The sequence below is a fragment of the Lingula anatina genome, chromosome 2 (assembly GCF_051362555.1).
Source record: "Lingula anatina isolate TDL-2025a chromosome 2, LinAna3.0, whole genome shotgun sequence".
NCBI classification, from domain to species: domain Eukaryota; kingdom Metazoa; phylum Brachiopoda; class Lingulata; order Lingulida; family Lingulidae; genus Lingula; species Lingula anatina.
Genome location: NC_141768.1, coordinates 28,816,078 through 28,838,381, shown reverse-complemented (window position 1 = coordinate 28,838,381; position 22,304 = coordinate 28,816,078). Strand labels below are relative to the sequence as shown.

The 22,304-nt window shown below is 33.6% G+C and overlaps 2 protein-coding genes across 2 annotated transcripts; one reads left to right on the top strand and one right to left on the bottom strand.

Annotated features, from left to right (window-relative positions):
- Positions 1-72: 72 nt before the first annotated feature.
- LOC106165748 (AP-5 complex subunit mu-1) lies at positions 73-21,824 on the bottom strand. Its single transcript, XM_087005435.1, has 14 exons — positions 21,658-21,824; positions 20,401-20,530; positions 19,706-19,807; positions 19,009-19,082; positions 18,183-18,264; positions 17,273-17,404; positions 15,401-15,481; positions 14,544-14,718; positions 13,134-13,243; positions 12,229-12,329; positions 3,728-3,816; positions 3,468-3,595; positions 2,900-2,996; positions 73-1,834 (listed from the first exon to the last, which is right to left on the bottom strand). Exons 1-14 carry the CDS (start codon positions 21,735-21,737, stop codon positions 1,749-1,751), a joined length of 1,467 nt encoding a protein of 488 aa, XP_086861561.1. The 5' UTR covers positions 21,738-21,824; the 3' UTR covers positions 73-1,748.
- On the top strand, positions 8,717-10,253 carry LOC147763527 (FMRFamide receptor-like). The gene has a single exon (XM_087005436.1). The coding sequence runs from the start codon at positions 9,189-9,191 to the stop codon at positions 10,221-10,223; it is 1,035 nt and encodes a 344-aa protein (XP_086861562.1). The 5' UTR covers positions 8,717-9,188; the 3' UTR covers positions 10,224-10,253.
- Positions 21,825-22,304: the final 480 nt, after the last annotated feature.

Sequence of the window (22,304 nt, the reverse complement as noted above, 5' to 3'; positions counted from 1 at the left end):
TTTGTTTTTTTTTGCTCGTTCCTTTGATTGTTTTTCTTTCTTTTTAATTAAATTTTTTTCACGTTAGTGATAATGATGTCACAGATTCCAATTTATTCAGGACTGCCTAAGTTCAGTCACTGCTACTAACACCTTTGATCACAAATTCATTTTCCTCATGTGTACAGATAAAAGACATCATATCTTATCAACATTTAATACCACATACAACATGTTGGTAGGATCTTTACACTCTGGTATTCAGAACCATAACAACATATCAACTTTTCTCTCTTCAGCGCTGTTCACAGAGACACATGAAGCTACTGGTGTCACTGTTAGCATGCATAAGCTGCTATACAATGTATATGAAGTATAGGTGATATCACATTGCCATATTCCCAGGTTTTTTTCTTTTCTTCTATGACCTAAATTATGTCCTGCCTGAACCCCACAGGACTATAACAAAATTGTATCAATGCAAAATGTAAAGGTACCACTAGCACATTCTGGTACCACTTGTATAGGTATGTATATTGATGCAGCCCCTCAAAACTTGTTTGTTTAGCTGGCTACCATTAACCTTGGTCATGTCATAGTTTAATAATTCTTATCAATCCTGAAAATTCTGATTACCTGGTAAATTACTTAAAGTAAAATTGTAATATCTTATTTGAGTAAAAAAAATATGAAAAGTGTTGTTCACTGACTAAATATCAACAAAGCTATTTATTGTGTTTGGTGTCTTTACTGGATCCCACACTTATAAGGATGGAGATATAAACATATGATGCAAAACTTTCTAGAAATTCTGCAAATACTTCAAATTGATTTATTAATCTTCTTCATCATACGTAATTAATAGGATCTCACGGTTATGTATAAATTTATTCTTTTACAAACCTAACAAAATATTTGTAAACAAAGCAACATGCAATGTTATTACTTATACCATTTGGTAACATCCTTTTTACATTACAAAGGAAGGCAATACGTAAGTTGCAGAGCTTGACATGACACAAAGGAGATGATTTATAAGATGATGTCAAGACAGTTATGTCCTCTATTTCATGGAAAGCTTCACGATACATGTTTTATCAGTCTAAAACCATGATTTAAGAAGAAAGCAATATTTGTGAGTATTTTGACTTCAACAATGCAGTATTCTCTACAAAAAAAAAAAAATCAACAGTAATTATTGAGTGATACAAAACAGCCATGCACATGTTGCACACTCAGTCTTCTTCATTAACTTGACTAAAATATGATCACTTTTTTGTGGAATGATACATACATGCACTATTATAGTACTATCTTTTAACACCTTAGTTGAAGAACTTTTAACTGTCTCCTGATTATCTAATATTGTTTGACATTTTCAACATAACTATTTTATCTTATCTGTTATTTTACCACTAGTTGCTGATGTCTTACTGGATTAATCAAGTTATTAAGAAAGATATTCCGCATGGAAGAAAATCATCTTCATACCTCACTAATACATCTCTTTGGGCCATTTTGAATTTCAACATTTTAACAATGTTTTTTAATATTTTAACATGGCATACAATGCCAATCATTCACAAAACACAGTTAACTTTCAAATGATAAATCACCCCTTTTGCCTTTTAGTAAACTCTTTCCTTTTGATAATTCATATTCCTGAAAAATAATTCATTATCTTTTCCTGAAACAGCCACCATCAAAGTGACAGTGATTGTCAAGCATTCAACACATTTAAATCATTTACTTCAGTCTGTGGGTGTCTGTCAGCTTGGTAAAGTAGGAGCAAATGTCATTTGAGCATCTCCGTGCGAATTCCATATCTTGTAGTCAGATGCCAAGTACTCACGCACTGAAACAGAATTTACAGAATATGAGCCTTTTAGGCTGTTGGGTCTGGCTATGACATTTTTTCCTTTCTATATAAGTCATTGTTGGGCCCATATTAAGCTCAATACACTCCCATATTACTGATACATATTTAAAAATCTTAACTACATGTTTACATAATACAGTTTTATATGTTCATTATTACATGCTTAAAATTATTCATTCGAAATAAATTTGTAGACTATTAAGATCTTTCCAAATAATGTGTAAACACATGTACATACACAAAAGTTCATGTATGAATTTAGACATTAATTTACAAACACAAGACATATCACATGTAAAAACTGAAATTCTCAATTTTTACAGAAAATTTACAAAGGTTTAAATATTATATACAGGTGTATATGTTTAATAATAGAAATTGGAGCATAAACCTCTGTCCCAAGGCCTAATGGGGAAGTAAAACTGAAGTCCAGCCTTTTGTTACTGACTACTGTTTTTGCTTTGGACTATAGGCGAAAGGGCTTTGGCACAGACTGATATATAATGAAATACTCTGCTGTGTCATGACTCGACTGTCAATTAAAGGGATAATAACTCTTAGTATGAGATCTATATTTCATGATAAAAACATTGTGAACAACTCATAGAAATACAATATAGTCCGTTGTACCACAAAATCGGCAGTTATAGCTATTATTCTGATATCATGAGCTTGTCTTTAGACCACGTGACCTCCATCGATGGCTATACTCTCTTATAATCTCTTGAGACATTATAACAAAAAAACAAACTTTTTAGAAAAAAAACAGGGTCTAACTTTGTATGTAAAAATGGATTCATTATCCATTGGTAAATATGGGAAAATTGTTGTTTACTTCAGGAAAATTTATTTTTTGGCCAAAACGAAGAGTTATTATCCCTTTAATCTTGTATATTTTCCATATCTCATATTCAGTTTGCACATCTAATAAAGTACTATGGTCCACAGAAGGCAATGCATCTGTATCACAGTATAATAACTTATGAGAAAGAGTGTATCTTTTGAAAGGCCATGGAAGACAAGAAGCACATGTGTCCTTACCTACAGTAACCTTCACTTTAGCCGCCGGAGAGACCTGCACAGTCTTTGGTTCAATCATGCTACCAGTTTGTGTGTATTCTGTCATTTTGAAATAAACCTAAAATTTGACATTTGAGAACAGATTTATCTGAGTTTTGTTTGAAACAGTCCTATAAAATAAAAGAATTCAAGCATGGAATGAACCTCTACTTTCCATGATACAGTTGCTTAATATCATAAAATGCAGCATTGGTTCAAGTTCTGCAGATTTTGGAAGGTGGGTATGCAAAATTTCAACACACACACACACACACACACAGTAATGTACAATTTGGCACTTGTAAAATACAGTAATGCTATATATCAAAATACTGGAATCATTTTCTGGGATAATCTGTAACTTATGAAATAAAACATTGGCACAAAACTGGTCATAAAAATAAGAATACAACATTTTGTAGACTTATTATCCATTGAGTTTTGCCTGGTAAACCACTACAAAGTTTTTAAATCCAAGTACTGCAATATTTTACAATTAAAAAACCTTTGCAGTTGCCTTCAATTTATTTCATGAAGTCCATTGTTTTACCTGTGCATATGCATTTTGGCCCACGCAAAAAGGATCATCATACAACCCCTTGCTAATAGAACCAGCCTTGTCAAATAGAAGTGCTGCCTTCAGGGACACTTCCAGTGTTTTGCTGGGAAATTTCTGACCTGGAGAAAATAAGGTTGGACCAATGTTACAATTGTAGGCAATCTATTTACATTAATTAGTGGATTTCTGTCTACCTCCAGTCCAAAAGTAAGAAATATTTAATTTGAACATGGTCTCAGATGTATACTAACCTACATTCCACACAAGTGTCCTGCCATCACTGGGTGATACACTGACACTGCCATGACTGGCTGTGCAATCTTGATTCACTATTAATCCCCTGCAAAAAAAAAAAAACAGGAACAGTCACATTTCTGAAGTCAATCAAAACAAGACAGCAAGGCTGGCAAATATACAGACACCAAAAAGGAAGAAACATCAATAATATACACTCAAAAAATTAATATTTACCGTAAAAGTAGTTCTGTCATGCGGTTTCCAAAAGAAGGCTGTCTCTTTGTCAAACAATGTAAATTTGAAGTTAAACAAAAATATGGTTTAAAAATATGGTTTGGTAGTTACATGTCAAGCTGTCATGTCATACAAACGGGGCACCAAATATTGTGAAAGCTGTTTGACAGTAGTGATACTGGTATGTGTGGAAATGCAAGAAGGATGAACAAGCACCTGTACAGTAAAGATATTCCAAGCATGTGGACTCCCATTTTTCCTGTGCAGGTAAAAAAGGAGAGTATCAAGATGTTAGGAAACAATTTCTCCTTAATACAAATTTCACAAAAATTGCATAAATTCAAGAAAAAATAAGAATCCAATCGAGCTGTTTTTCTAATTTGAGCTGTACATGTATGTCAATCCTAATAATCATTCTTGTAAGTTAAAAAATAATAAGTAACATTTTTTTTCATAACGTTTGCGGTGGCAGAGCACAAAGTAGGTTTTTGTCAATTTTGATGCAATATTACATAATGATTCACAATAAAATTACCCACAATTTTCAACTATCTACTATACATAACATGGACATTTAGGAAATTTGATTACCATGATTCGGCTTAATGCCCATGTGAATTCCAAGTCCCACACTGTAAATGCCAATATGTTAAAAGTGAAAATTTCACAAAAAAAGTATAACTTCCAGAAAAAGAGGCCAATTAGTCTGCTTTTCCAACTCAGGCTGCATTTTAGTTCTGTTTCTTTTCTGTAAGTTTGACAACATAAGTAACATGGTTTTCCTTTCATTTTTACATAATCAAATAACAATATTGATAAAATGCAGAAAATGTCAAAAGAACACTTTTACATATCTTATTAGTTCAATTATGAGACTGTTAACATGCCTAAAAATTGAATGTGAGAAAAAAAAACACTTATATACCAAAAGGCATAACTTCATTAAAACTGAACCAATCAAGCTTATTTTTTAACTTGACCAGACAATAGGTCTATCGGTTTTCAGTATTGCATATGTGCTGAAAAAAGCCAAAAAGCAGCACAACTTTTGAAAAAATGGCTGATCAAGCTGATTTTTGAACTCAACCTGTAGTTAAGAAAGATTTATCATTCCTGTGAGTATCAAGACAATAGGCCTATCAGTTTTCCTTCAAATGTGTTGCAGTGTTGCATATAAGCTGAAAAAATAGGAAAAAACAGCATAACCTTTAAATAAATAGGCCCGATCATACTCATTTTAGAATTTGACCTGCATTTTGTCAATATTCATCAGTTCTGTAAGTTTGAAGATAAAAAGTAAAATGTTTTTTTACTTATCGTGTTATCGCTGAAAATGCACAGCAACGACGGTGATGACAGACACAGGTGATGACTATATGTACAGACACATTTATGTCTCTACATAAAAAGACATTGGTAGTGATTGATGGAAACCTATACCAAATCAAATACAGGAAGATTCTGGAAATCACCTGCCTCCCAATTGTCACAGGGCACCTAAAGAACACTTATTTTGCAAGATGACAATGCCCAGCACAACAGAGCACTAGGGACTGGGCAACTACCCTAGCCATCAAGATTACTGGATCTGAACCCTATAAAAAAATCTATGGGCATTTATTACTCACTGTATCATGTCTATGGTCCTATGCAGTCTGTGCCAAATACTTTTCAACTAACAGGACATCTGGACCACCAGGGTCAGACAATCTACTGGCCTAAACCAAAATTCACTTGCCCAAGTCCAATTTTTTCACAAAAAAAAAATTCATTAATTAACACACTGAGATTAAACAGGCTTCCTATTACAAATATAAATAAAAACATTTTTTTAAGTTTCTTAAAATTAAAAGATTTTAACATTTGGTTTGAACATTTATAAAATGAAATGGACTACATGTTACAGTTGAAAAAAGCCACTAGCCTGGTCATGCCAGTAACTTACTGTTTTCAAGAAATTTCAATGGCAAGGTTTGATTTTTTACTGGAATTGGCAGTCAGGCCAGTGGTTCATGTCACAGACTACCTGACAACCAGCTCAGATAAGTTTTGAACAATGCTTGGAATGAGTACGTTCTTTCAAACCAAATTCTAAGAAACTGACACCCCTCCCTCTTGACAGCTGTGGTGGCAGCAAGAGAAGGTCACAGTGACCACTGCTGTGACTACAAATTGAAGTTATTTTCTTTTGTGGGGCATGTCACACTTTAATATTTAATAATTTGGAAAATATGCATATATAAATACTGCATTGAGTAGTTTTTTTTTTTTTTTTTTAAGATAAACCATGTATTTAGTGATGCTGTACTGATGAATTGGATTGAGGAATTCTGTCACAATGACACTGAAGACGTCATTATATGTGATCAAAACAAATTTTTTTGTCTTCGTTTTCATTTATAACAAGGAACAAGGCAGCAAAGCTGTCAAATGTACAGACAAAAAGCAGACAATAACAATGCACAAAACAGGCTACTGTCAATTCTGATGCAAAAGTACATTATGCTTAACTGCAAATTCAACATCAAATTTTAATTATGCTCAACAGGTAATACCAATGTAAGTGAAATGTGTAACAAGCGTAAGGATTCAGGCCCATGGGAGTTTAAGTTCACACTTTGAAAATGCCAGAATGAGAAAAATGAAAATTTCACATAAAACTGCTTAAATTCAATAATAAATGATAACCCATTTGAGCTGGCTTTCTAATTTGAACTGCATGCCAATCCTACAAATCGTACTTGTAAGTTGAAAATAATAATAAGTAACATAGTTTTCTTTTCATAATGTTTGTAGTAGCAGTGCAAAAAGATTTTTGTCAATTTTGATGTAACATTACATAATAAATTACAGAATAATTATCACCAATTTTTGTTAATTGACTACAAATAGCATGGACATGAAGAAAATTTGATTACCATTTGGCTTCATGTCCATGGGAGCTTCGAGTCCCACAATGAATATGCCAACATGATAAAAATGAATATTTCACTAAAATGTATAACTTCCAGAAAAAGAAGCCAATTAGACTGCTTTTCCAACTCAGGCTGCATTTTAGTCCTTTGTTTCTTTTTTGAAAGTTTGACACTCATAAGTAACATGGTTTTCCCATAATGGTCATCATGGCAGCAGCACCCAAAATTGTGTTTTCTTCTATTTTAATGCAATATTACATAATGCTTAACAGCATAATGACCATCAGTTTTTTATAATAAAAGATCCGTATCGTGGATTTTCAGAAAATGTGACTAGCATGGGTCTTCAAGCCCGTGGAGGTTCTAAGTCACACCTTGAAAATGCCAATATGTGAAAAATTAAATTTTCACAAAAAGCTGATTAACTGCCAAAAAAAATTACCAAATAGTCTGCATTGCCCACTGAAGCTTTATTTAAGTCCCATGTTTCTTCTTGTAAGTTTGAGAACAGTAAGTGACATGGTTTTCCTTAAATGGTCATCATGGGAGCAGTGTCCAAAATAGGGGTGTCTTCAAATTTTGATGCACTATTACATAATGTTTAACAGGATAATTACCATCAATTTTTAATAATAAAATATTAGTATCATGGATATTCAGAAAATGTTCCTAGCAAAGGTCTTCAGGCCAAAGGAACTTCAAAGTCACACCTTGAAAATGCCAAAATGTAGACAAGACAGCACTGTCCTGAAATGTTTTTTTTTCCATTTTTAACAATTTTTTAACACATAACAAAATTAACAATTTACTGCCATTTATATATGATCAACTAAGAAAATTGATGAGATGGGAAAAATATCAATAGAACAGTGTTTAATGTCCAATTTCCTCCATTCTGAGTTTCTGAACATAGTGAATGAATGAATCTGACAAACTGCAATGATATGAATTTATTTCCATTTTTGAAACTCTATTATACAATACATGATAACAAGTTTACCATCATTTTTACATAATCAACTAACAATGTTGTAAAGATGCAGGAAATGTCAAACAAACACTTTTACGAATCTTATTAGTTAAATAATGAGACTGTTAACATGCTTAAGTATTGAATCTGAGGAAATGTTTAAAAACAGCATAACTTATAAAATAATGCCCCGATTATGCTGATTTTCGAACTTGACCTGCATTTTAGTAAGATTGATTACTCCTGTGAGTTTCATGACAACAGGTCTATCGGTTTTCCTTGAAATGTGTTAACAGTGTTGCACATATGCTGAAAAGTGAAAAAAACAGCATAACTACTAAAATAGTGGCCCGATCATGCCAATTTTCGAACTTGATCTGCATTTTAGTAAGATTAATTACTCCTGTGAGTTTCATGACAACAGGCCTATCGGTTTTCCTTAAAATGTGTTAACAGTGTTGCATATATGCTAAAAAGTGAAAACACAGCATAAATACTACAATAATTGCCCAAACATGCTGATTTTCGAACTTGACCTGCGTTTTATGAATATTCATCAGCTCTGTAAATATAAAGCCAAAAAGTAAAACTGTCTTCCACTTATCGTGTTAACGATGAAAGTGCACGGCGACGGCGACATCGACGGCGACAGGGACGGCGACAGGGACGGCGACGACAGACGCAGGTGATGGCAATATGTACAGACACATCTGTGTCTGTACATAAAAATAAGAAATAATCAAAGGAAAAAATTTGGCAAATCTCCCATCTTAAATGTCAACTTTGTAAATGTTACAATAAAAACAAAGTTGATGAGTCAGTGTTTGTCCTTATTTAACTTCAGTTGCACAACAACATATTTTTAGAAAAAAAGATGAGGTGGATCCATATATTGTTTCTGAAATCAGCTTTCTCAAAAGGTATGAATAGAACTAAAGTGATGGTAGAACAAAAGAGTTTTTCTTCAGTCAATAAGGTGACACGAATAGACCGGGTATCCATTTCTTTATTGTTTCAATAAGACACACTCCTTTTCATTACATATTTTCTTCATTTTCATTATTCTATGCGTGGTCCTTTGTCACACTGGTTAAAGCTGAGATTTTGTTACTCTTCCACATTTCCATTGCCATTGTCTGCTTCTATATCATTTTATATCCTATCATCCATGCATGTGTCAAGCGAAATTGGAATCCTTGTTACTGTCAAAATCAAATAAGGTACATTCTGTTCTCTGATTGGTTATGGACCAGGCCAAATTCTCTGATATAAAGGCCCGACTTCATGAGTATCGTCATCATTCAAACAGGCTCTTATTTGTTCAATAGCTTATTTTCAACTACACATTGATTCATTATGGAAGCTTTTTCTGACAAATTCGATGAATTGAATTCAACAACAAATATGTTGAACAGTACACTGGTGAGCAGCACCACCTCTCACCAAACAGCCTTAAACTTGTACCTCACTGTTGTTCTAGGATTTGCATCACTGGTCGTCAGCCTACTGGGAATAATTTGTAACACTCTGTCTTTTATAGTATTTTTCAAGGAGAGAGCAAATGTATCCACTGATTATCTACTATCCTGGACTGCCATCATGGATAACGTCTTTTTAATCACAGCAATATTTTCCATCAATCTACCTGCTCTGCACGTTTATTTGGGATGGATTGACTGGTTCTTTGTTGCAATGCAGACGACCACTGTTTATATTTGGCCAATCATGCTGTTTGCGAGACTTTCTTCCCTTTGTCTGCTAGTTTTTGTGGCATTCGACCGTTATCTTGCAATTACCAAACCTACAAAAAGCATTGAGTTTCGAAAGGTAACAAAATGGCGATGGCGGACCTATGTATTACTGACAGTGATCGCTTTATATCAACTTCCAATGTTTTTCGATACTAAATTTATTGGATTTCTTCCTTGTGAACACAGCTCGAATGACTTCTGCCTAATTTTTCAATTCAAGGACTGGGCCATTGTTTACAAGATTATTTACCGCAGAGTGTTTCCTTTCATTATCAACGCTTTACTAACTGGATTCATGCTCAATCTTTACATGAAGCTCATTAAGTCCTTGAGGAGACAAGCTAAAATGCGACTGACAATGAACAGTTGTGATCACTGTAGCCAGATAGTAAAAATGGTGGTGTTACTGATAACATTTTATGTACTAGCTGTGCTACCTATTAGTTTTACATCCTCCACTTTTGTTCTTGTAGAGCAGATACCTGGACAGTTTGAGAGGATTGTACTCATTGGACACTGGATAAAACCAATGGGATTTTTTCTAACAAGTCTCAACTCGTCAATTAATTTTTTCATTTATGGACTGTGTGGAACATCATTCCGTAAAAGATTAAAACATTTGATGGGTTTTGAAAACTGACAATGATTTCATATATTTTAAAGGCAAACAATGTGCACTAAGAGCTTAATATGGCAAAATAAAAAATTCATTTTTCAAGAAACTTCAAGAGTTTTCTCATAATGACCAAGGTATACCCTATCCAGAACTGTTTAGAAAATAATATGTTTTTTTTTAGTTCTGTATTTAAATTTTGGACAACCTCATCCGAAATTGTCAGCTTTCATCTCTAGCACTGTTTGTTAAGTTTCAAAAAATCTTGCAAGTTACTCATGAATAAAGAAGCATAACTAAGGCACAGATGTAACAATTGCTCTAAGATGGAGCCGCAGGAGAAGTCTGGTGAGCATGGTTCTGACAGGTAAAAAGAAAACAGTAGCCCTTCTGCTCAGAAAAATCCAGACAAGGGCAAGAAAGATGTTGGCAGTGAGGAGGTTCATTGGAAAAAGCTCTTGAAGAAAGGTATGAAAATGAAGTATTATGTGTGAAAAGAAAAATTAACTTAATGATTTTTAATCCTAAATGTATTTCACCACTGGTAAAGAAACATCAACCAAAAAAATGCACTACATACTATAATGGAACGTTACTGTATTCCGCAAGGCACCAAAACAGAAAAAATAATACATAAAACAGGATACTATCAATTCTGACGCAACAATACATTATGCTTAACTGAAAAATCAACATCAAAATTTAATTAAGCACAACAGGTAATACTGATGTAAGTAAAAGCATAAGGCTACAGGCCCATGAGAGTTCAAGTTCACACTCAGAAAATGCCAGAAGGAAAAAAAAATGAAAATTTCACAAAAAAATTCATAAGCTGGTTTTCTAATTTGAACCATATGTCAATCCTAAGAATCATTCTTGTAAGTTAAAAAATTATAAGCAACACAGTTTTCTTTTCATAACGTTTGTTGTGGCAGTGCACAAAGTAGTTTAGTTTTTTTTTTTTTTTTTTTTTTTGTCAATTTTGATGCAATAATATATATTGATTAACAGTATTGTTACCACCAATTTTTAATTATCTACTATAAATAACATGGACATTTAGAAAATTTGATTACCGTTCAGTTCTAGTTCACACTTACAAAATGCCAGAATTAGAAAAAAGAAAATTTCACAAAAATTTGCATAAGCTGGTTTTCTAATTTGAGCTATATGTCAATCTTTAGAATCATTCTCGTAAGTTTAAAAAATTATAAGTAACACAGTTTTCTTTTCATAACGTTTGTGGTGGCAGTGCACGAAGTAGGTTTTTCTTCAATTTTGAAACAATATTACATAATGCTTAACAGTATATTGACTATCAATTTTTAATAATAAAATAAAAGTATCATGGATATTCAAAAATGTGATAAACAAAGGTCTTCAAGCCCATGAAAGTTCAAAGTCAAACATTAAATCCTAATATGTGAAAAATTAAAATATAACAAAAAACTGTATAACTTGAAAAAAAAGGCCTGATCATGCTGATTTTCAAACTCCTGTGTATTATGAATATTCATTAGTATTGTAAGTATAAAGCTAAAAGGTTAAAGGGTTTTCCACTTATTGTGTTATTGGTGAAAGTGCATGGCAATGGCAACGACAGCGATGACAGACACAGGTGAGGGCTATATGTCCAGATACATCTGTGTCTGTACATAAAAAATGCTGAAGAATAAAAACAAGGCATGAAAAATGACAAAGTTTTTTAAAAAGTTGAAAGGAAATGAAACGACAAAAATGACTCATTAATGAAATTTACCTCTAATTTAGGAAATATTCCCAAGCAACTGAGTGCTTGAGCAGTCTTGTTGTTAGGCTTTTTCTTATTAACAACTTGTCCTACAGTCTCAGCAGCTCACGGCACTTTTTGATAATCAAGCTCCATTGCTGGCAAAGACATACATACTGCAATCTATCACCAAATACTTAATTTTCAGAAAACAACTAATTAATTAAGAATAATAAATACTGAAAAAAATGAGGGATAAAGTTGTCTCCCTATGGTTAGTTAACACACAACACTAGTACATACCTATTATAAAATGGAAGTTGAACAAAACAGTACTGGAATGTATTCTTGACATGTTCTTTAAGTTTTAGCTGCAGCAGCAAATCAGCTTTAAACAAATCTCCCTAATGAAAAAAATCAAGACATTACCTGCTACAAAATATATATAATATTGAGCTAAATTAAAGAATAAAACAAAAAGAAACTGTTTTTTAAGCTGAAAGACCTTATAGATTTCAATGACACTGAAAAAAACCTGTGTGCATAACAATATAATAATAATAATAACAATAATGATAATAATAATATTAATAACAATAATTTATTAGGTGAAATTGCAACCCTAAGGTTGAAGTTGTACAAAGTATGTTTAAGAGAAAATTGACAATTAACTTTAAATTATAAAACAATAAATTATTCCTAAAATACTACAAATTCATAAAAAGGTGTTCATAAATGACTACAAATTAAAGAGGCAATAATCAATAAAGGAATTTTTCTGTTTTTCACTTTTGGTTGTAAAAATTTGGTGTTGTTTTGTAAAGGACAAGTGTTTAAGCAATAAATGACCCAACTTTTCACAATTTTATAATTTTGTATAAAACCTCTGACACAGCAAATGTCTACGTTTGTCTAGGGTGTCAATTTTACAAACTTTTAAGGCATAATCATAACTGTGACCAGGGCGAATAATTCTCAAGGCTCTCTTTTGAACTGACTCTAGACATTCATGTGTGTATGTGTATGTCTTATTCACTCTTTTATTAATCTTTCCTTCTTTCTTTCTCTTTTTAATCATTAACTGTGCACTTTTCAAAACATTTCAAAACTAATATCCCTCATTCTCAAATGAAGATTAGGCAGTGAGAGTGTTCCAAATCTTTTTTGCACATCAACAGGGACGTGATACATAAATAACAAATAAATACCTTCATCTGGTAAAAGCCTTTTATGGGTAGATCTATCCCCGAAGCAGTATACTGACACAAGACAAACATTTCAGGGGGAGGGAAGAACTCGAGCCTGCATTCTGACCCGCCTGTCAAAAATAAAGGTTTATTATAATTAAGACAGTTTATGGCAAAGTTGAAAAACAGACTCAAATCATGTTTATACAATGCAACCATAACACAGAACTTACCTAAGAAAAAATAATGTAATCAACATCATGTGTAAGAGTAATCAACGTTATGGATAATGGCAAAGGTTTCAAATAAAATTTAAAAACTATCAGAATCTTTCATTGTGAGCATCCTTTTAAATACTTTAAAATATGAAATATTATTTTCACAGCATATAAGTGGACCCTTGCCAGTACATTTATACTGTCAGTATGAGAAAACCAAGCTCAACATAGGCTGCAAACGCAATTCTCTGTCTCTTGCCCACTGCCATCCGTACCACTGTCTCCAGGGTACACACAGAAAAATTATATTGGCTGCCCTTTTCAAACAATCTTTATTGGTTCTCATGCATTTTTACAAAGGCTGTGAACCACAATAATAATACCATATACAGAATGCTGATATTTTCACCAAGTTTAACTAAATCAGATGGCCCACAGAGATAGGTAGTATGGAGGCGAGTTGACCCACTTGCATGAGAATCAAGATTTCCCAAAACAAAAATAGCCCTATGCATGTCAACAGATGCTCAAACTACTAAATGAGGGAATTAAAGATTCTTATGGGTGATGAAATACCTTATTTTTGTGCAGACAAAGCACAATGGTCATAAAAGTGCCCATTTGCACACTTATAACAATCCGTTGTTGAAATTTTCGGTATCCACTGAATGCAAATATAACTTGAGCAGATTATAGGGTTAATATGTCTGAACTGGCACCACTTCAGGACGTTAACATCTTAATAAGATACCAAATATGACCATAATAGAATGAACTATTGTCTGTTCTGTGTTTTGTGTGTGTGTTTCTGCACTTGTTTTATTGAGAAACATCTTGGTTGAGTGGTATCTTTGAAAAAAAAAACGATAATACTTTTAAAGCCTAACTTTGGGAACCGACAATGCATAAGAGCACCTATTCCATTGTTCCTCTGACCTGGTCCATTTGCAGCCATATATCACTGCATTAATGGGGAGTAAGGTGGGCAAAACACATGCAAAATATTGTGGAATAAACCATTTAATGATTTGTGTACCTGTGCACATAAAGGGGCATCTATACACAAAATATACATGCGCTAAAGAAGGCTGTGATCTGTAATTTTGTTTTTTTTCCAAAAGCACAATTTTCATAGGACCAAATGCCATGACACACAGATTTTGCACCAGTCGTCTTGAAAGTGGATCGCTGTGAATGGTTTTTTTTTACCTACCTATTGTGCTTGACTGTACAGAATGATGAAAAAGGAACTTGTTCAGTGTAGGACTTTGTCCATTATCTGTCCAAGTGAAAGGAACGCTGACTTCAGGTTTGATCCCCTCTAGTTCTGCCATACATGTGACTGTGCCATATAAATCCCACACATCTTTGATGCTAGAGCTGTCATACTGAAATATGAGATATCAGAAATTAGAGATGCACAGCACAGTCTATTCCTGAAAAGAGTAGTAAAAACGTATTTAGATAAAGACCATTCTCAACCAAACATACTGTAAGCCCTCTACCAGGGCCACAGCATATTTACAGGCACTTTTCTCCAATGGAAAGAATTGTTTAATGATTTAGCCAGAGATCTATTTCCGAATATCATATTAAAAATCAACCTGTGACACTGGTAGAGGGTAAGTAACCTTTGTCATTAGAATACCTGGGTATCTTTTCACTGAATGCTGAAAGTTGGTTTTAACTCGAAACAAATATTTCTCACTCTATGCAAAATGTGTCAAATAATCTTCAAATATTCTCATTTAAGGGGTCTGGGGGGGGGGGGGGGGAGGGGAGGGTAAAGACTTAATTCCATGCTTTTGGATTCTCATGGGTTTATAATATATATATAAATGTATTAAAATGAAGAGGTTAGCATATGCTGACTGGTTGCTTCAAGGCATACTTTTTACTTTTCCACACTTGCCATCTTTTGGTCTTATCTCCTTTAAATTTATTACATGTATATACAGAGGTACTCAGTAAGTATGTTTTATATAGATGTTTAAACACATGTATCTCTTTATCAAAAATTTGAAAAGCATATTTGCTGAACATCAAATACATAGATTAAAAAAAACTCACTTGCACTGCCTTTATTTGCTCAGTAATTGCAAAATAAATGTTGGGTTTTCCTTTGTAAGCAACTGGCCTCCACGCAGGTTGCTGTCACATGAAAAAATCAAGAATAGAAAAATGACAAGTTCATATTATTATCTAATAATTTCTGCATATAAACAATGACTGAAATCACAGAAGATGATCAGAATTTTTTTCTGACTGTGGGTCACTTTTTTATTGCAAACTTCATAAATTGATAATTGATGTGCGGTGGAACACTGTAAAACAGTCCTGCCTTACTTTCAACAAAGCACATGCCTGTTCTAGTGCCTCACGTAATAGTATATCCATATGCTCATTTCGCAGTAAAGGCGTCTTTTACTCACACCCTGCTGTGATATGGTCCTTTGCATGCAACATTTCAATTTAATAAGTATGGTATAAAAGTTCCCCGGTACAAGGTAGACGGGGTGCCACCATAAAGAGAATAGGTTATTATCATGGAATGCAATTTACTTATCAATACAACTATTTTTCCAAATCTGCCATGATAACTAAAATAACAAATGTAAACTTGAAGAAGAATCTCTACTTTCTACTAATTGCTTTCAATGATAAGCATGACAATAACTTCAAAATTCAATCCAGTTCATAGTGGCATACCAGATGAAATGCTAACACTTACTAGTACTAGTAGTCTAAAGCTAAAAGTATAAAAACACTAATATGTAAAACTTCACCCTAAAATTATCTAAATGTCATAAGATGCAGGATATAAAAGTATAAAAACACTAATATGTAAAACTTCACCCTAAAATTATCTAAATGTCATAAGATGCAGGATATGATTCTAAAAGGCGTGATAAGGGTTGCTGATGATGTCAGTTATGACTTATATGTGCTTTTTATTAGAGAAGCTTTGAATATGGCTGGAGTCAAGGGGAATCTTAGCATTAACTCACACACATAGCATATGCATTCTTGTACATGCAACATGGCAAAAGAAGACCACTAAAATATCAATACTTGCTTATTAAAAAAAAAAAAAAAAAAAAAAAAGAAGAAGAGTGCCAAATCACCAGGTTGTTTGTAATATAACTGCTATAGGTACATTTGTAAAATATTACTGTGAACAATGACCTAAACTGCCCCTATTGTGGTAACGATATCCAGAATGATGCAAATTTGCATAATATGTTCATATGCTTGTGGTCTTCCTGGTATATACTTATCTGCAACCATAAACTTATTTCAGAAAGTAATGTACACTCCTAATGTATATGTTTATGTATATTTTGCCATAATGTTCATTTTCTCAACATTCATTACCCCTGTCTGGACCCACTCAAAAGATATCTCCCTTGAGAATATCAATAATGTATACTGGTGATTGCAATTTGATGAATATGTCACATTCTTTAAGCAAGATGAATCATAACTCTTGGGAGCAATTTGACCAAATTTGCACAGCCCATTAACCATTTTGCAAGTTAATATTGTATGTCCATCCACGAATGACTGCCTTTTGTATGTCAGCTGAACAATGTAAACACAGTGCTGTATGTATTAGCAGATATAAATATGATAGTTAAATTGATTTTATTTTCGTGACAATGCCAAATATATACAAATATAATACATAATATATGATAATATGTCATTATATGCACATGTATATATAGGCCTGTAGCCGTTCAGGGGATTTGAAAAAAAAACTTTTTGCTGGAAAAAGGTCCACTCTGGGTAAATTTGATCTAGGTAAAATGAAAACTAAGGTTTCATTACAAAAGGTCCATATTTTTAGAAAAAGAACCCCCCTTTTGCAATTGCTGGCTACGGGCCTGATATACCTTTTACAGGTGTGCAATGTCCCCTCCTATAATTATCCTGATGTACCTTATCTTTTGGCACTGGGGTGTTTTTGGCCTGTAGCGTAGTGCGTACAATGTCTGGCTGTACATTTTGGGGTGTACCAAATGGTGCTGCACAACTCAAGTACAGGTACAAGTCTGCTATCACACTGGAGGTCTAGGAAAAATAAATGTTGGAAAAAAATGAATGTTGAAATCATCACTGGGTAATCAACAACAAAAAATACCTGACAGCGAAGAAAATCCTAGGTAAAAAGTAAAGTATTTATAAATACAAATAAAGTAATTTTTCTTGGTATCTGACTTGAACATCTTCATTGGGAAATGAGGCTATCCAGATTCATGAATAAATCAAAGTGATTGATAGTGAACCAAGAGAAAGCTATAGGATAGTCCTGGAAGCCATTTACATAAAGAAGACAGGGGCCTGTATCAACAGAATGATGGCCCATCTGACCTCCTTGACCTATACCTGCCTTTCTTAAGGCAGTAGATGGGGGGAGTATAATCTCCTGTATAGAGGCTATTCACCTGGATAGCCTCGTTCCCTGATGAAGATACTATAGACAGACATCAAAATATTGGAAGTAAAATATTTCAATATTAGCTGTTCACTGAACAAAAATTACTTTATTCTTATTACATTACCCAGCTTATGAAAATTTTCTTCAAAATATTATACATAACAAAGCATATGAGAAGAGTTGATTACTGAAGACCTAAATAAAACTTTTGCTTTCTAGAACAATTAGTAGTACTAATTTTTGATAGCTTTACTGGCTTTACACATTTGTTTTAGTCTAAATAATTTACTTTATAACTGGTGTGAACCTCTAAAATGTAAATTCATATATACTCAGTAATCTAAGCAGTAGTTAACTGAATACGTCAAGTGGATTTGAATTCTTTGACTCTACACAAACCAGTATGCCTACCTCACTGAGGACCTCTCCTTGTGGTTTGCCTACAAAATCAGCTATTCCAAGAAGCAAACTGTAGCCAGCAGCAATACCTGGACTAAAACAACAAAAATCTGTCTTGCAAGTTTCTAAAATAATACTGACCATGAATAACTGTTTTAAAGATGCATTTTAAGTCAAATTTTTGCCAAAGAACCTGACCAAATGCCACCACAGTTGCAAATAATAGTCTGGTAACTGAGAGAAGTAGCTCAGGACGCTGTTTCATTTTTTCCCAAAAAATGATATCTGAACTGATATTTTCTTCTTGCTTTCTGTGCTCTAAATATCCCTCATTTGTATAGGTTGCGCGTATGGGAGTGAAAGTGATGATTATTCAATGCATGCACAGTACTACGTTGTTTAGTGGATCTTCATGAACTGGAGGGTAAGATAAATAGGGCAATTAACAGCCAAAATTTGAAGAAGTGCAGTTTTAAAGTTATTTTTTGGATGAATGAGAGATAAATTTTATTTATGACTTGGGATGTCTAATTTATTCTAGTCGTATAAGAAATTAGAAAAAGTGGTTTGGAATCAACATTAACTTTATTTGCATCTTTAAAAAGAAACCTGAAGTTGAATTTTCTTTAAGATTTTCAGAAATTTTCTTTTAGAAAAAAATATGTCTTATCATGATCATAACCTTTATATTTCCATGCCTTTTTTAGTATTGTCAAAGCTGCATACTGACTTACAGATAGACATGCACTAGAGCAAGCAAGTTTTAGGAATTAGACAACTTTCACTATCTATTTCTATTGTATCAAATATCATCTATATAACATATCTCATTACTTACATTTGAATCAAAGAAACTTGGGAAGAAGATCCAACAACTTCTACAAGGGGCACACAACAGTACAACAAACCAGCCTTGATAAAAGAAAAAAGAAAAAGAAAAACTGAATGATTAGCATAGAAATGACAGCATTTGCTTTGTCTTTTTACTATAACAGCTTAATATGAAATTACATAATAAATGCCACCTCTTGCAATCAAAAACTCCACTCAAAACCGTCTTACCAGATTGCCTTTCATAAAACAACAACAAAAGAGCACTGCTGCCTCTCTCAGACATGCTGAAAACTTTTCAGAATGGCCGGACATTTGGACAGGCAGTAATGAAAAATTTGCTGGACCAAATGGATTTTTGTCGGACCGAAAATCACCCTATTTGTTTGAGGCAGATACTACCAGTACGATTAGGTAGCTTACTTTGTTTGTGAATGTGACAGGTTTGAAATGGAGAGGAAAAATGCTTTGGGTTTTACATAATTTTATTAGTGAAGTATGGCGAATGATGAATGTAAATTCAAAATTGTGGTTCTTAAAACTCTTGTTAGTCCTTTGGACTGACCAAGTCCAATTTTTTCACCGGTCCAGACAAATTTTCCCGGTCATGACCGATCGGACGTACAGTTTCAGCATGTCTGCTCTCTAGAAGTGATAAATTCCAAGATTATTTTTGCAAAAAACAAAGTTAACTCAATTAATACCTGCTCCAATACTAATACTGGCCATATGACCCCAGCAGCGGTATGAACTCCAAAGACAGGCTTTTGGTCAACTTTCTTGCAGCTGTCTCTTGATCCAATAAACTGAAACACAATAACAGAATTTGTCTTTATGTTTTATTCACATTGTCACAATGTCATTTCTTTGGGTGAAAAAAGCAATGGATCTTGGAGTTTCAAGAGGATAAGGGTGGTATTTTCGGCCATGTAACAGTAAGGTCTGAAAAATTTGGAGGAAACTACCAATGATAATGGTAATACATCCAAATAAAATGATTCATGTATGCTTTTGAAAAATCTAGCTCTGACTTTTTCTTTTCTTGCTTCTTACCACCAATTCATTATATTAACCCCATAAGCAAAAGTTTCAATTCCAGCTCATAATTCTAAAGTATGTTAGTAATTCATTGTTATAATATCCTAATCAATACTTTCAATAGCATAAGACAAAAATCATTTTCACCTGTACTTTTATATTATCATTACCTAAGTTTTGAGCTTAAGCACAAGCTTTTTATAGAAAAAATGCATGAAAGTTTACATGTGGGTGCATGTATGCACGTGTGTGTGTGTGTGTGTGTGTGTGTGTGTGTGTGTGTGTGTGTGTGTGTGTGTGTGTGTGTGTGTGTGTGTGTGTGAAGAAACATGTATCACATATTTATAAAATAACATAGAACCTTTTTAATAGTTAACTGGATCCCAAGCTCATTGAGAAGATCCTCCAGGAAAACCTGTGTATCTGGCAAAGGAACATAATGGTCACTATTGGCACACAGCTTGGCCCTCTTTTCTACACTCGGGAAGATTCTGTAAAAAATTTTAAAAAATTGTGATAGCATGGCAATTTCAGAACAACTCATTATTTGGTTGTATACTTCCAAAGCTTAACTTGTTCAAGTTATATATCCTTTATTGTCAGCTTTAACTATTATACATATTTTTATTCAGCACTTATGACATACCAGTAAGTATTATACCATAACACTGTAATAAAAAAAATTAAAATACCCAGATCCCCTCCCCTTTGTCTTAGTTTAGGGCCTTGTTTCTTACCCACACCAAGGTACTCGTGTATCATACCAAGATAAGTAAGTCATCATATCTATCAAATTTGTCTTTTGAACTTCAAATAATTATTTTTGTTTCCCTTTATTTTGAAAATAATTTTGACAAAAGTTACATTTTATTTGGCAGATATAAAAGAGAATAGGCCTTTATATCTAAGATATTCTGGTACTTATTTTGGCAATATATACATTTTGGCAGAGAAAGATCATCAATACATCCCCCCTTGCCTCATTTTTTCGGCCTTACCTGCTACAATGTACAATGCAGGTATTTACTGTAGGTAAGGCCCCATTCCAACCTCTGTTACAAACTTTCGGGTCTATTAATATCTATGTCCTGGCAAAATGTACTATGTGTCCTCCCTCACATCTTGTAGTATACGTGTATAATTAACATTCAGAGATCTTTTGTATTGGTTCACACACCAGTTTGATAATGTTTTAGTCTTTTTTATTCCATCTATCTTAGACAAATAAAATGCCAAGCATTTATCCACATACTACCACATACACATTTTAAGTGACTTTACATAAAGCCTGTAGACTTTCTAACACCGGACTGAACGAGCCCTTGTACCATGTACTGGTAAGACCGAAAACTGATGCCCCCCCCCCTCCCCCCCTCCCCCCCCCCTCCCCCCCCCCCCCCCAAGAAATGAGTGTCAAATAAGGACAGCGTACAGATACGTGTATTTGCAAAATTTTCAGCAAACCAGGAAGAGGGGTCACAGCAAATAAACACATAAAAATAATTAGCCACAAATGCAGTGCCTCAACTGCTAAATACTACTGGGGCACAGGTACTGTAGCTGTTACATGTATCATTATTATGGGCCCTAAGGCTCAGTATTGAAAAGTCATGTTTACCTCGAAAACAACGTCTTTCCAGTTGATCTTCCATCTTCCCCACTATCTACTGATATCACCCAACATCCACGGACACTCATTTTACTGTTGAAAGCATGACTTCATAAATGTTTGTTGTATTTTGTATGCCATGAAAATCACAGGACATATAACCGGAAGTAGGCAGAAATGTAGAACACTGACTTAGCCTTATTTTGTGAAATAGTTGCGAACTTCGCGAAACCAATTTTGTATTATTTTAGTGTCATGCTTATCATACAATAGTCTCAGAACAGTTAGCATCAAACAATGCATAGATTATCTTATCATAATGAATGAATATTGATTTTAATGTGAGATTTATTTATTAATTTGACTGCTAATCTAGCACTAATTTCCTTCTATATTGACGTTTTCTGATAGGCCTACAGTATTAATAGGGCCTATGTGTTCGCTATAAAAACCGATAATCCACTGTAACTAAGATCTAATAAACGGACTGTAAATAGGAGTGCTAACGAATGAATGTCGTGTTTGCGATACATGCTGAAAAGCCTTTTCTAGATTTTTGCTACAAGTAGCCTACTGGTAGTTTTATATGCCATACGGGTTTGAAAATGCATCATTTAGGCCTATATTTCTCTATTTCAGCTACTTACCTGTATCCG